At 43.0% G+C, this 14,371-nt stretch overlaps 1 protein-coding gene across 1 annotated transcript in view; it reads right to left on the bottom strand.

Annotated features, from left to right (window-relative positions):
* Positions 1-1,132: 1,132 nt before the first annotated feature.
* The window catches only part of TM7SF3 (transmembrane 7 superfamily member 3), a 36,901-nt gene continuing 23,662 nt past the window's right edge, over positions 1,133-14,371 (bottom strand). Inside the window, exons 4-12 of the mRNA XM_044281456.1 lie at positions 12,996-13,116; positions 12,754-12,925; positions 7,518-7,695; positions 7,294-7,380; positions 7,103-7,183; positions 6,044-6,196; positions 4,834-4,931; positions 2,222-2,384; positions 1,133-1,897 (exon numbers count right to left, since the gene is read on the bottom strand). Coding sequence (XP_044137391.1) covers positions 1,635-1,897; positions 2,222-2,384; positions 4,834-4,931; positions 6,044-6,196; positions 7,103-7,183; positions 7,294-7,380; positions 7,518-7,695; positions 12,754-12,925; positions 12,996-13,116 — 1,316 coding nt within the window. The 3' untranslated portion in view covers positions 1,133-1,634. The remainder of the gene's footprint in view (positions 1,898-2,221; positions 2,385-4,833; positions 4,932-6,043; positions 6,197-7,102; positions 7,184-7,293; positions 7,381-7,517; positions 7,696-12,753; positions 12,926-12,995; positions 13,117-14,371) is intronic.

Raw genomic sequence — 14,371 nt, 5'->3', positions numbered from 1 at the left:
TGAAAGGTCCTCTTTAACCTGCGACTCTCCAACTGTTGCAAAACTACAACCTTCAGCATTTCAGGGCATGCTGGGAGTTGTAGTATTGCACCAGCTGAGAACCCACTGGTTGAGCACCGTTATTCTAGGACAGTGATGGCGAACCTTTTACAGACCGAGTGCCTAAACTGCAACCCAAAACCCACATATTTAAATCGCAAAGTGCCAACACGGCAATTTAACCTGAACACTGCAGTCCAATATAGTATATCTTCCATGTACTTAATAATAGCCTGCCTACAGTCCGTGCGCTGCCTGTGCTGTTCATAGTGCGCCCTGCGCTGATGAATGGCAGGAAAAGTCTAAGCCATATTGGTACAACATAGACTTTTTCCAGGGTGCGGGTGCCCACAGAGAGGGCTCCGAGTGCCGCCTCTGGTACCCGTGCCATAGGTTCGCCATCACTGTTCTAGGAGGTACAGCAGACCCCCATCTTTTTAACCCACAATTCCCTGCTGTAAAACTACACATTAATGGAGTGGTTGTACCATCACTTAAAGGGAAGCTCCAGTATTTTATAAAAATGTTGCTCCCACATCCTATTATACATTTATTTGGTTCCCCAAAATCTGATCTTGGTGTCCCAGGCTGTAGGGATAGTGGGGGTTATATAGCTCTTATCCAACAGGGGTGGTCACTCTGCTTTTACAGGCTCCTGCCTAGATGTGCAGCAATATGGAAACCTGGCCATACATGCCATTCAGGTGTCGGCGCTAAAGGCAGTTTACAGTCCTTCTCCCAGATAAAAATATAACCAAGCCCCCATGACCAGACTGTTGTCAATCTCACTTAAGGACAAGGTCATATAAAATGTTTTTTTAATTAACTGAACATTTTATAATATCCTGGAGAGCCCCTCTAATAACTTTTTTTTAAAGGTACAGTGCCACCATAGTGGCCTAGGAGCCCATAGCATTTCCAAGTCTGCGTCTTACAACAGAGGCACCGGGTCATAAGCTCTGGTATATCAAACTCTGATAGGAATAAATGTATAACAGCGGAGGAATGTCTCGAGGTGAAACTATAACCATCCCAATCAGTGCACTATGACATCATTTAAACAGGTACTCCATCTATTTTTTTAATCTGATTAATAAAAGGAGGCTGAGAGAAGAGAAGGAAAGCCATAACGTGACTGCCGCCAGGCTGAATCCCCATCTCTGCTCTCAGCACAGAGATAAATTGGTTGCAGTGGATACACTACAGAGGTCCACAGCAACTAGCTTGTATCTGATTACTAACTGGGAGTAAGGAATCTAAATAATAGTGCTCCCCCCAAGCATCTCTTCATTGCTCACTGCCATATTAATCAGATTTTTGTGGAGAACCTCTAAAAATACATCCCTTGGGTTGGAGTCATTACAAGCAGCTAATGGCCCCCAGCTGAAAGTAGATCAGTAGCTTGTGGGAAGCCGCCACCTGCTTGCTAGTGGTTTCCTGTTTCTGCAGTCGAGGCTACAACCCCAACATAACACTGACTCTTGCCTTGCAGGCAGTCCCATACTGCACAATGGCACACCCCATGGCAGGTTTACATACCATTATCCTGCCACCTGCCTGATAACCCCAGGCTAAACCTACAGGGTTTCTTTCAGCTATAACAGCAGGGGTGTCCTTTCACCCAGTGATGGTTCCTTGCGGAAGAAATCTCTTAACCAAGCCAGGTTGGCCAGGAGACGGTCCTTGAAGGGAGGCGTGTGATAACTAGGATCCAGGATGTTCGTGATCCGCCGCTCGCGGTCACGTTTCCATATCGCATAGGGGGTCGGTGGAAAAGCCGGCCTCTCCCTCTCCCTGTAGAACTGGGTTGTCATACCGCAGACTATCAGGACCACCCAGACCGCGATGATAATGAAGTCTGTGGAGACAAAAGGAAAATGTTAATGCTGTAGAGAATGGGATTTTAAAAAATGTGTTCATGGGGCAAATTTTAGGGGAACCTTCTTCGTGTTTTCACCTCATGACTGAGGTTTCCTCCAGTTGCAATGCCCGTCCTGACATGATGCCACATGGCAAAATGAAGACCAGCAACACAACTTGGGCAACTGTACAAGATCCTCCGCATTTACATGGCCAATAAGTTATGCCTGGACGCTCAGTATTAAAGGGGAAGTCTACCTTGGCTGAACTACATGTAATGTTAGGTCTGTGGGCTGGATATGAATGCGGACATCTCTCTTACCATTTTTCTGGAATGGCACACTACTGTAGGCTGTGCTGAAGTCCCTGTTGAGCGCCCTCTTGAGGACATTTAAAGTTATGTAGCTGAGACTGGTGTATAGGTAACTGTCAATCGCCAATACCACCGTATAGGACCCAACCACGCTGCAGCTCAAAATATTTAGCTATCAGGGAGGAAAAGAGTGTGATTAGTTATCATGACCACAACCAGTACAATCATTTCTCAATAGTCAGCATTGGCTACAGCCACACGAAAAAGCAGTTCTAAAATCCATTTTCATATAGACCATGATCTATTTAAGTGGCTACAAAGTGTGCGTCTCCCTCCCTGGAAGACCCAACATGTGCATACATAACATGAACATCCCAACTAGTTCAACAAGAAATGTGTAATGCATCATCTCTCCTGAGGGGGTGCTGCAGGGAAACTGAACTGCCAGGTTTCCCCACACATCACTGCTGACCATTAAAGGGCACTCTGTGACCAGATCATTGTCAAGAAAGGAATTCCGTGTGAATGCTATTTATATTCAGAAGTACACCGAGTACAGTGCAAGTTAAAAGCAAGACAATTGCTTTTCTAGATGCAACGTTATCCTCATTGAAAGATATGAAAAGCATTGACATGCCAAATGTCATACAAAGAACACTTAGAAACTACAGTTGTCACCAGAGATCAGACTACAGCACATCTTGTAAGATCCAAGCGTTTTTGGGAGTTTTTTTTTTTTAACCCATTTTGAGCAAAAAATATTTTGGTCTTTGTTAAAAATATGCAACAGTTTTTCCTCTACAGTTCAGTGCATCTACAGAGTATTGGTCTCTGCCTAAGGCTACATTCACACAACCATTTCCGCTCTACAGTCCACAAATCGTGGATACCGGCTGTGTGCATCCCGCACTTTTCAGGGGCCCATTGTCAAAATACCCATTCTTGTTCACAAAATGGACAAAAATAGGACATGTTCTATCAGCCCTATAGAAATGAATAGTTCTGCATGTGATACGAAAAAAAAAAAAAAAGGAGGATCAGATGCGGGCTTAAAATACAGTTGTGTGAATGACGCCTCACACTGAATCCATCAGGAAGCTTCTCTGATGGCTCAATCTGTAGCCCTCATCTCTAAACACCTGACAGCTCTGAACTCCCAACACTTATTTAAGCCATATTCCTATCAGAATGAGTATTTAGGAGCTATCAGGAATTCAGAGGTAAGGACTGCAGATTGAGTGGTCAGAGCAGCTCCCCGACAGATTCAGTAAGAGGCAGAGCGCAATAGTCTGTAGATCCATTTGCCTGAAAACTGTAGAACAAAACTGTTCAGAATTTATTTTTAATAAAGACCAAATAAATAAAAAATTAGTAAAATGCAATAATAAAATGCACCCAAATGTGTCCATGGCATTTAAAAAATTTGATGAAGAAAGAGTACATTCAGCAATATATAAATTACCTCATGTGACTACAGCAGCAACCACTGCGAGAGCCAGTAGCTTGACCAGTACACTGGAATATGCAAATTAACTCCTTCCCGACCACCAGCGCACAGTGCAGTGGGCATCATAGCCACCAAGTTTCTGATATTTTAAACAGCAGAGACCCAAGCTAATGTCAGTGATCAACCTCTCAGATGCAGTGGTCAATTGTAAGACAGTGTTAAAGCCATTTGTTCGGTGTGGTAGCCTAGGTCCCTCTGAAGAATCCGAGGCTACCACAGTGATAGGGCTCCATAGAAACTGCCTCTGGTAGGGCTCCATAGGAACGTGTTAAATGTCCCACAGGCTGCAAAGGTAATTTACTGCAGTCTATGGCACAATTGATCTAACAATCTCATGTCCCCTTAATATAAGTATATATAAAAAAAAAAGTTGTTAAAAATAAACATTCCAAAACACCCCATTTCCCCATAATAATAATAAAAAAATAGATCTGCACTGCTGCGCCATAAAATACCAATACTATTAAAATATAAACTTATTTATCCCGTACACGGAACGGTGTAACAGTAGAAAAAAAAAAAAAAAAAAGTCTAAATGACTGGTTCGCTCAATTCCCCCCCCCCCCAAAAAAAAAAAAAAAAAAAAAAAAAAAAAAACCATTGCCCCACAAGATGGTGAGCCGTCAAACAACTCCATAGATGTAAATATAATAAGGTTTTTTGGGGGTGTCAGAATATAGTGATGCAAAGAAAAAATTATTTTTCAAAGTTTTTTTTTTATTTAATTTTTTTTTCTGTATTAAAAACACAAGAAAAACTTTATAAATGTGGTATCGGTCTAATCATACTGACCTGGATAATGAATGTAGCAGGTCAGTTTTACTGCATAGGAAACGCCGTTAAAAAACGAAAACCCATAAAACTATGAAGGAATTGCATTTTTTTCCCCAATACCACCCTATTTGGAATTTTATTTCCAGCTCCCCACTACATCGTATGCCATATTAAATGGTGCCATTAGAAAATGCAACTAGTCCCGCAAAACACAAGCCGTCACATGGCTATGTGAAAAAAAACAAAAAAAAAAAACAGGGTCTTGAAGGGGTTAACCATTATGTAATTTAAGGGGCCAGCCCCCTTTTCCAATCAGGGAAACACAAAGCAGAATACTCACTACTTTTGGGAATGGGAGCAGGAACGCAGGTACTATTAAGGCGATACAGGTGAAGGTCAACCAGAATACGCTGTCGTTCCGGAATGTGGAATAATCTCCTATAGGAAGAATCACAACACAGGCCGTCACTTTAAAAGACTCAGCAGTGCCCACTTAGAGTAGCGGTCTAGGGGCGGGGCAGATATTGTACTATCTGAAGTTATAAAGCCCTCAGTTATTCTGTACTGGACTTGTAAGGTTTACAAGGCAAGCAGCTGAATGTGGGCGCTCCTGCTGCATCAGGGATATCAATGGGGTTGTAAGGCCGCCATTGATCCCCCGAACAGGAGACCTGTACTCTTCCATCATCAGCAACAGATGCAGATTTGGTTACTAAGAATCTCCTGACCATAGTGTGTCCACAATTTCAGCAGTGCTTATACCAGCTCTACTGTCATCCATGGCACCTCTCAATAAGAGCCATGTTGGAAAGGGTCACTTACAAATAGGAAGGAAATATGGGCTGAGTGGACACATCTCATTGGAATTTCTCCTAAAGGGTAATGTATAATTTTGCAACCAAATATTTTACGGCTTTAATGCATCTAATACAAATTAAAAAAAATGCAGAAGCTTTGCACATGGTCTTCAGTATACAGCTTCTATGCAGGACTATATGTTTCCATGGTTATAATCACCATGCTTTAAAGGGAACCTGTCACCGGGATTTTGTGTATAGAGGACATGGGTTGCTAGATGGCCGCTAGCACATCCGCAATACCCAGTCCCCATAGCTCTGTGTGCTTTTATTGTATAAAAAAAATTATTTGATACAGATGCAAATGAACCTTAGATGAGTCCTGTCCCTGACTAATCTCACGTACAGAACTCATCTCAGGTTAATTTGCATATGTATCAAATCTTTTTTTTACACAATAAAAGCACACAGAGCTATGGGGATTGGGTATTGCGGATGTGCTAGCGGCCATCTAGCAACCCATGTCCTCAGCTCTATACACAAAATCCCGGTGACAGGTTCCCTTTAAACAACACTGATCCTGCAGTCACTTGTTCTCAGTCTCGGTAACAAAAGTAACACATGACTGCAGGTTCACACTGCGTAGTCTGTTGCCTTGGAGACACAACAAAATCTTATTAGACAGACTACAAAGCAAAATAAGGATTTTTTTTATTTACAGATAAAAATTTTTTTTTCAACTTTATACTTTACCTAGTGGGGTGAAAAATACAATGGCTGCCACGAGGAACCCCAGCACCAACCCCACCAGCAGTACACAGAGGTAAATGCATCCGAATCTCCACCAGTAACCAACCAACAAGAGCCCCCCAAAGACCCCGGTCAATGCAGTCAATAACAGACGAGCTGTAAAGAGAAAATGAGCCAGAAGGTGAAAGATCTGCTCCGTATGACGCATCCTAAATGACATTAGGTCACAGATACTACCTCATATTTCACGCTCTACAGTAGGGAGGTGGAAGGGGACTGAGCCCCTCTGTAACGGGATGACAGAAACAGCAGCTAATATGGCTGATAAAGGCATTACTTGCCAAATCTCCCGAAATCTCCTTGAGGCTCCTGAAAAAAAGGAGAGAGCTCTCCGAAAGCATCCCTCCATGTACTGTAAATGTATGACATGCCGGGATTACCCCAGCCACCAAAGTGCATTGGAGGGGGTGATAAAAGGGCGGAGCAGTGCACAAAAGGGACAGGGTTACCTACGAAGGGGCAGGCCCACACTTTCATTTCCAAACGTTAGCAAGTACGGATAACGGTAATTGTCAGACATCTACTGGCATGTGATGGAGTGCCACCAGAACTGAATGAGGAAGTGAGGTAGGACGCACCTCTCGTGACTGGGTGATAGAAGAGCAGCCCCGTGAGAGCAAATTAGGTTGACTATAGTAACTGTCAGACAGCTACGTCCCCACTATAAGACAAACTCCCAGGGGGAGATGCGAAGGGGATAGCATCTGCGTGGCAAGGTGACCGCGGCCCCGCTAAGAGCTGCAACTCTCAGAAAGCTACCTCGTCTCTCGGTGATGGACTGCCAGAGGAAGGAGTCTCTGTGTGACCAGTGACCGAAAAAACTGCTCCATAAGAGCCAATATGGCCGATCATGGCATCTGTCAGACTTCTTGTCCAAGAAATTCATGGGCAGATAGAGCTCAAGGTGCTTTCTGTAACCAGCGATATATCTTACATGCAATCTACTGACCTTAGCAACATGGAAACATCAAGGAAACATAGGGGGGGGGATGAAATTCTTACCGTCGTGGTTAAGATGTGTAACTTTTGTGAGAAGAACAAACATCAAAAATCCAAAGATTATAAACCCCACGGAGAAGAAATCTGAATACAAAATACAGTGATCAGCATCACAAATTATGAAAGCCACCCTGATCTCTACGATTCCAGAATGCAAGGGGTGTAACATAGAAATAAGGGATTAAAGGACTCACCAATTTTAAGAAACCGGTGCCCGAAGAAGCAGATGAAAAGACCGAAGATGCCGCAGAACGTGAAAAAAACTTTAGTTGATACTTTACCTGTAGAAGGAAGAGAATATTACTATAATGTGTGTCGGGGGGGGGGGGGCGGATTGTAAACATCTGTAGCCCTGTCCTAGTGACGTCACTTTTTACAAGAATCTTACTGCTCTCTTCAGACTCTGCTGGTTCCTTACCCAGGGTAGCGCAGTTGTCCATTGCTGAAGTGAAGTTGCAGGCGTATGTATGGACCGGCACATAGGCTGCAAACGTGTTCAGGACGGGATCGCGGACAACCACATTGTAAATGACACCTTGTCCGGGGACAGAAGAGAAGGACATGGTGGTTCTGTCACTGGAGGTCAGAGTGGCCAGCTGGGAAAATCAGAGACACTCCATTAAGGCACATGCAGCAGCCACAGAAATGTTTCACCATCCTCCATCAGGGACCCTAGAATGAACCATCTGACTGCACTGACCTATACCACAAAGGATTTGGAAACAAACCATTTCTAGGTAAAGACCATTAGGGATACTGGCATTTTCCCTGGACTGTGCAATAACCAAATTTCTGCTTAGAGAACCAGGGGCATTAACTCCTTTTGTACCCTATTCCACAGGGATCCTCACAATAAACTATGTTATGAACACCAGAGATACAGACCCCAACCCCTTCACGGCACTTGATCAGCAGGGCTACAGACACTAAAGGGAGTCATTAGTTCTGACCATGCATCAAAGAAGAAACAACTAGGCGGCACTCACCAAAAAGTGGATGTCCTTTATTTCAGATGCCATAAACATTCACCGATACAGGCATGGGGTGGACAAACAGCGCAGCCAAGTAGCTCCTGGCGACGGCCGTTAGTCGCGCTTCCTCAGGCCACTAACGGTCTGACGTGATTACATCACCTTTATGCGCTGCTTTATCTGTGCGGAGCACATTGATTCCGTCAGAAAGGAACCAGCCAATTACATATAAACACCAAAAATGTGCAAATAAAAACAAACAATAAAGATGCATATATTTTTACAGAAATACTCCAAGATAGTTTCCATCATTCGGTCACAGAGGGCCCATAGCTCAGGAGCGCATGATCCATCTTGCTTACTTCCTTAGGAGGGTCTCAATCCCGGCAAACCTCAACACCTTACTATCACCATCATGCTCAGATTTCACATGTTCTATTAATCGTGGACAACCCTTCCCTGTAACAATTGAATTAACATGTTCCCTAAATCTTTCCTATGTAAAACCTACCACATACACATAATTTGAGGCACACTACATATTTACTTTTGCAAGTTATCAAGGCATTTACTATATGATGTAATCCACCAAAAACCCGTAAATCCCATTGGGGACTGTATTTACAGTAGGAACAATTACGGCAGGTACCCAATCTTTCAGCCATATATCAGATTTTGGTTCCACGAAACGACTCCTAACCAGCCTCTTCTTTTTTTTTAATCAAATCATTTTTATTGATTTTCTAACAAAGAGTTTTAACAATCCCAAGAACAAACCCCCCATCCCCCTCGCATATCCCTTAATCACAAGAAAGTCCGTAGAAGAGGTATCAAAAGAGTTCTCATATATCTCTCCATTGTCCACATCTCATCAAGGCGCCATTATATATCCTTTGGTTCTCCGGTGATAAAGCAGTCCTAAGCACAAACCGCTATACTTCCTATACACTATTTCCATATACAGCACTAAACTTGGAACTAAACCATAATATTATAATGATCTACCCACAAGGACCATATTTTCATAATTTCTTATTATTCCCTCGTTTTTGATACACATAACTCTCTAGCTGCACGAGAATATATATCTTATCTACTAATTCTTGGATGAATGGAGGATTAGAAGCTATCCAGTGAAAACCAGCCTCTCTTTCAGAGTATGGTTCCTCCTAAAGGCTACTAATGGTTTAAACCAGGCATGCTCAACCTGCGGCCCTCCAGCTGTTGTAGAACTACAACTCCCACAGTGCCCTGCTGTAGGCTGATAGCTGTAGGCTTTTCGGGCATGCTGGGAGTTAGTTTTGCAACAGCTGGAGGGCCGCAGGTTGAGCATGCCTGGTTTAGAGCCTTTGATGTCTTTTAAACTATGTCCCAATTTTCTCTTTTCACTTTCCTAATCCGATCCGCCATTGGACTAGATTTAAAGGAGAAAACGAAACGTTTCCGATTGTCCTTTCTCTTCCTAACATTTGTATTCCCAGATCTTACCACACTTTGGTGCAAGGATGAAGCGTTCTGCCTAGCCTAATTCAAGAACTCCATCGGGTACCCTCTAGTGAACAAACATTTCTTCAGATCTAAAGATTGTTTCCTGAAACTCTCCATCGCGTTAATCCTTCTTAATCTGATAAACTGTCCATATGGGACTGCTCTCTTCTCACTATCTGGGTGGTAACTGGAGAAACGAAGTAAATTGGTCACCGTTGGCTTGCAATAGTCCTCGGTGACTAACTCACCATCTTTTACCAATATGTCTAAAAATTCTAATTTGGAGCCTCCAAAATTAGGGGTGAATTTTGTTCCCTATATTGAGATAATCCACAAACTCCCTGGACAGAAGCTCCGCGCCCGACCAAACAATAAATACATTGTCTATGAATTTTAACTAGAGCTGTATATAGGACACAAAGGGGTTCTCCAACGAATACACATTTATCTTTGAACCTTGCAAGACAATCATTTGCAAACGTACATGCAACTGGTGGGCCCATGGCCGTTCCAAATTTCAGTTTGTACCACTTATCCCCAAACCTGAAGGCATTGATCTTCAAAAATCAAGCTTAAAGCCAGTAACAGGTCCCCCATGTCTCTGAGGTAAGATGGTAACTGCTGAAGCAGAGGTTTCCAGTTTGTTACTTTTTTGCATTCCATATACGGAACCATTAATTTCAATGGATCTTGAAAAAAAAAGGAAGGTACTCTGTATGCCTTCCATTTCTGTATTTCCGTACAAAGATAGAACATGTCCTATTATTGTCCGCATAACGGACAAGGGTAGTACTGTTCCATCAGGGGACAGCTGTTCCAGAATGCACACGTCATCCGTATTTTTTGCGGACCTCAAAATACATACGGTCGTGTGCATGACCGTATTCCCTCCGAGACATACGGTCCGTGAGCAGGCCATATGTCCCAGAGTGGCATACATTGTGCGCATGGGAGTGCACAGCATGGTAGGTTACTAGGATGCTGTGCCATCGGGCCCCCCGCCAGACTATTGTCCTGCACTCATATGATATTATGAGTGCAGGACAATAGTCCAGCGGGCAGCCCGACATGCACAACATCATAGTAAGCTATGATGCTGTGCACTCCCATGCGCACAATGTATGCCGCTCTGGGACATATTGCCTGCTCACGGACCGTATGTCTCGGAGGGAATACGGTCGTGTGCATAAGCCCTTAGGAGTAAAAAAAAGGACATGGAAAGACCATACATTCGTGTGCATGAGGCCTTAGACAGAGGTTCAGCCACTTACCCAACCCCCAAGACTATAGGTCTCCCAGGAGGGTGGGTCAGTGACTTGTGTATCTTCGGTAAGAAGTACTAAGATGGTTTAGACTGAGACAACGGTAATAATTTTTGTGCTTTTCTTTTGGACAATACATTACGTTTCACATATTTATGTAAAAGATCCCTCAATTGGTTCTGTATCTACCTTCAATGTCTCAAACATTACTGTCCCCTAATTGCCTCTGCCACATAATATTCTCTCGTCATCAGCACCACATTTCCCCCCTTGTCCGCCGGTTTTACGACTAAATCACTTTGTGATGGTCACCATTTGGTTCTCACCTGGGCGTTTTACAGCGCGTACGATCGCGCTGTAAAACGCCCGACGCTCAAAAAAGTTCTTGAGCTTCTTTGGGGCGTTTTGTCGCGCGTTCCCATACATAGACATTCGGGAACGCGCGACAATGGGCGTTCGCTTGTCTCTGTATGCGCGATTGCAAACGCCCGTACAATCGCGCATACAGAGCGCTCCTTTCAGAACGCTCATGTGTGAACCTAGGGTCAGGGAACACATTAATTCAATTGTTACAGGGAAAGGTTGTCCACGATTAATAGAACATGTGAAACCTGAGCATGATGGTAATAAGTAAGGTGTTGAGGTTTGCCGGGACCTCCTAAGGAGGAAAGCAAGATGGTTCTTGCGCTCCGGAGCTATGGGCCCTCTGGGACTGAATGATAGAAACGATCTTGGAGTATTTCTGTAAAAATATATGCATCTTTATTGTTTGTTTTATTTGCACATTTTTGGTGTTTATATGTATTTGGCCGGTTCCTCTGTGACGGAATCAATGTGCTAAGGCGCGAAACGGCCGTCGCCAGGAGCTACTTGCCTGCGCTGTTTGTTTGTCCTCCCCATGCCTGTATCGGTGAATGTTTATGGCATCTGGAATAAAGAACATCCACTTTTTGGCGAGTGCCGCCTAGTTGTTTCTTCTTTGATGCATATTTGAAAGACTTAGAGGCAGAAGCACCGCCACGAGTGGTAGAGAGGACCCAGTCTTGGAGATCCAGTTGTTTTGAAGAAAGGGAAAGAAAGCAATGCCACCCCTTCTGTGTTCTGGAATTGTTTTATCAGTTCTGACCATGCTAAACTGTTGACATCACTATGTAGGAGCTAAGGAGAGCAGTACAAACATGGAGGTTTTTATTTTATTTTTAAATCGGGAGTAGTGAGGATATGATCTTTTATTCTGCCAGATTCTGTTCCTTAAGTGGAGGTGGAGCTTCTCTGCAAAGTGTTCTCTGTATGGAGCTGCTTCCTCTGCTCTGAGTGACAGCTGCAGTGATCCTCCTGGTAGAGTAGTTTCCCAACCGGTGTGCCTCCAGCTGTTGCAAAACTACAACTCCCAGCATGCCCGGACAGCATTTGGCTGTGCGGGCATGCTGGGAGTTGTAGTTTTGTAACAGCCGAAGACACACTGGAGTAGAGAACATGTCACAGTAATGCTCCATCTCCAGGGCACTTAAGGAGAACCTGGCAAAATAAAACTTCATATTCACACTACACCCGATAATAAAAACTCCACTAAAAGGTATGATTGTTCTGCTCTCCCAAGCTCCTACCTAGTGCTATCAGCAGTTTAACATGGTTAAAACAGATTCTCTTGAATCCTTGCTCTGCCCTAGATCTTAGAGATGTTACTACAAATTACAGGGCACCTGTAATATTTGTCATTGTGGCATGTAAAGGCTGTGGCTCAAAAAATGCCATACATCCCTCCTGAAATACTTTGCACTGCTGGATATACTTACTCCTCCCACTATATAATCCTCAATCTGTGACCTGTCACTTATTTCCCATTCATCTCATAGCGCCCTGCAAGAGGCTACTATCCCTTGCCCTCACTCCTCTTCTAAAATACTCTGCGCTGCTGGGAGTCACTCCTCACCTTCATGCCGTTAGCAGAGATCTGCGGTACCGCTGACATTTTCTGCAGGTGAGCCAACAACACAGAGTCATTGAGGTTGTTCTCTGGAAGGAAATACTGGTAGATGTCATACTGCAGACGCCACCTCGATTCCTGGCCCGTCTGAACATCACAGACCTGGGGAGTCGCATCTCTACAAGAGAAAGTCATGATATCACTCTCACTGACTGGTTCCCACCCTTCTCTCCAGGATATTTCCATACCTGGCATGGCCCAAATTCGCTGGAGCAAACTTGATGACCGTCTCATAGAGATTGTACTGAAGATAGACATTTGGGTCAGTGTCTAAATTGAACTCCAGGTTACACGCTCCAGGAATCGGGTCTAAGAACAGGAAATGTCAGTTAATACCAGCTAATTTCTTAGTTATATCTGTTTCTGGGAAAGTTGGGTCACCGTGAACTTAGGAGCAATTAACTCCTTAAGGACCGGGCTCATTTTCACCTTAAGGACCCGGCCATTTTTTGCAAATCTGACCAGTGTCACTTTATGTGGTGATAACTTAAAACGCTTTGACTTATCCAGGCCATTCTGAGATAGTTTTTCCATCACATATTGTACTTCATGACACTGGTAAAATGAAGTAAAAAAAAAAAAAAAAAACATTTTTATTTATTTTAAAAAAAAACTACCAAATTGACAAAAATTTGGGAACAATTTGCAAATTTCCAGGTTTCAATTTCTCTACTTCTATAATACATAGTAATACCTACAAAAATAGTTATTACTTTACATTCCCCATATGTCTACTTCATGTTTGGATCATTTTGGGAATAACATTACATTTTTTGGGGATGTTACAAGGATTAGAAGTTTAGAAGCAAAATCTTGAAATTTTTCAGAAATTTTCAAAAACCCACTTTTTAAAAGGACCAGTTCAGGTCTGAAGTCACTTTGTGAGGCTTACATAATAGAAACCACCCAAAAATGACCACATTCTAGAAACCACACCCCTCAAGGTATTTAAATCAGATTTTACAAACTTTGTTAACCCTTTAGGTGTTCCACAAGAATTAATGGAATATAGAAACAATTTCTAAATTTCACTTTTTTGGCAGATTTTCCATTTTTATAAATTTTTCCAGTTACAAAGCAAGGGTTAACAGCCAAACAAAACTCAATATTTATGGCTCTGATTCTGTAGTTTACAGAAACACCCCATATGTGGTCGTAAACCGCTGTACGGGCACACGGCAGGGCGCCGAAGGAAAGGAATGCCATACGGTTTTTGGAAGGCAGATTTTGCTGGACTGGTTTTTTGACACCATGTCCCATTTGAAGCCCCCTTGATGCACCCCTGGAGTAGAAACTCCAAAAAGGTAACTCAATTTTAGAACCTACGAGATAGGGTGGCAGTTTTGTTGGTACTAGTTTAGGGCACATATGATTTTTGGTTGCTATATATTACACTTTTTGTGAGGCAAGGTAACAAGAAATAGCTGTTTTGGCACAGTTTTTACTTTTTGTTTTTATTTACAACATTCATCTGACAGGTTAGATCATGTGGTATTTTTATAGACCAGGTTGTCACGGTCACGGCGATACCTAATATGTATACTTTTTTTATTTTTATTTTTTA

The sequence above is a fragment of the Bufo gargarizans genome, chromosome 2 (assembly GCF_014858855.1).
Source record: "Bufo gargarizans isolate SCDJY-AF-19 chromosome 2, ASM1485885v1, whole genome shotgun sequence".
In the NCBI taxonomy this organism is placed as follows: Eukaryota; Metazoa; Chordata; class Amphibia; order Anura; family Bufonidae; genus Bufo; species Bufo gargarizans.
Note: the sequence above shows the minus strand (reverse complement) of the source record. Positions and strands in the feature narration are given on the sequence as shown.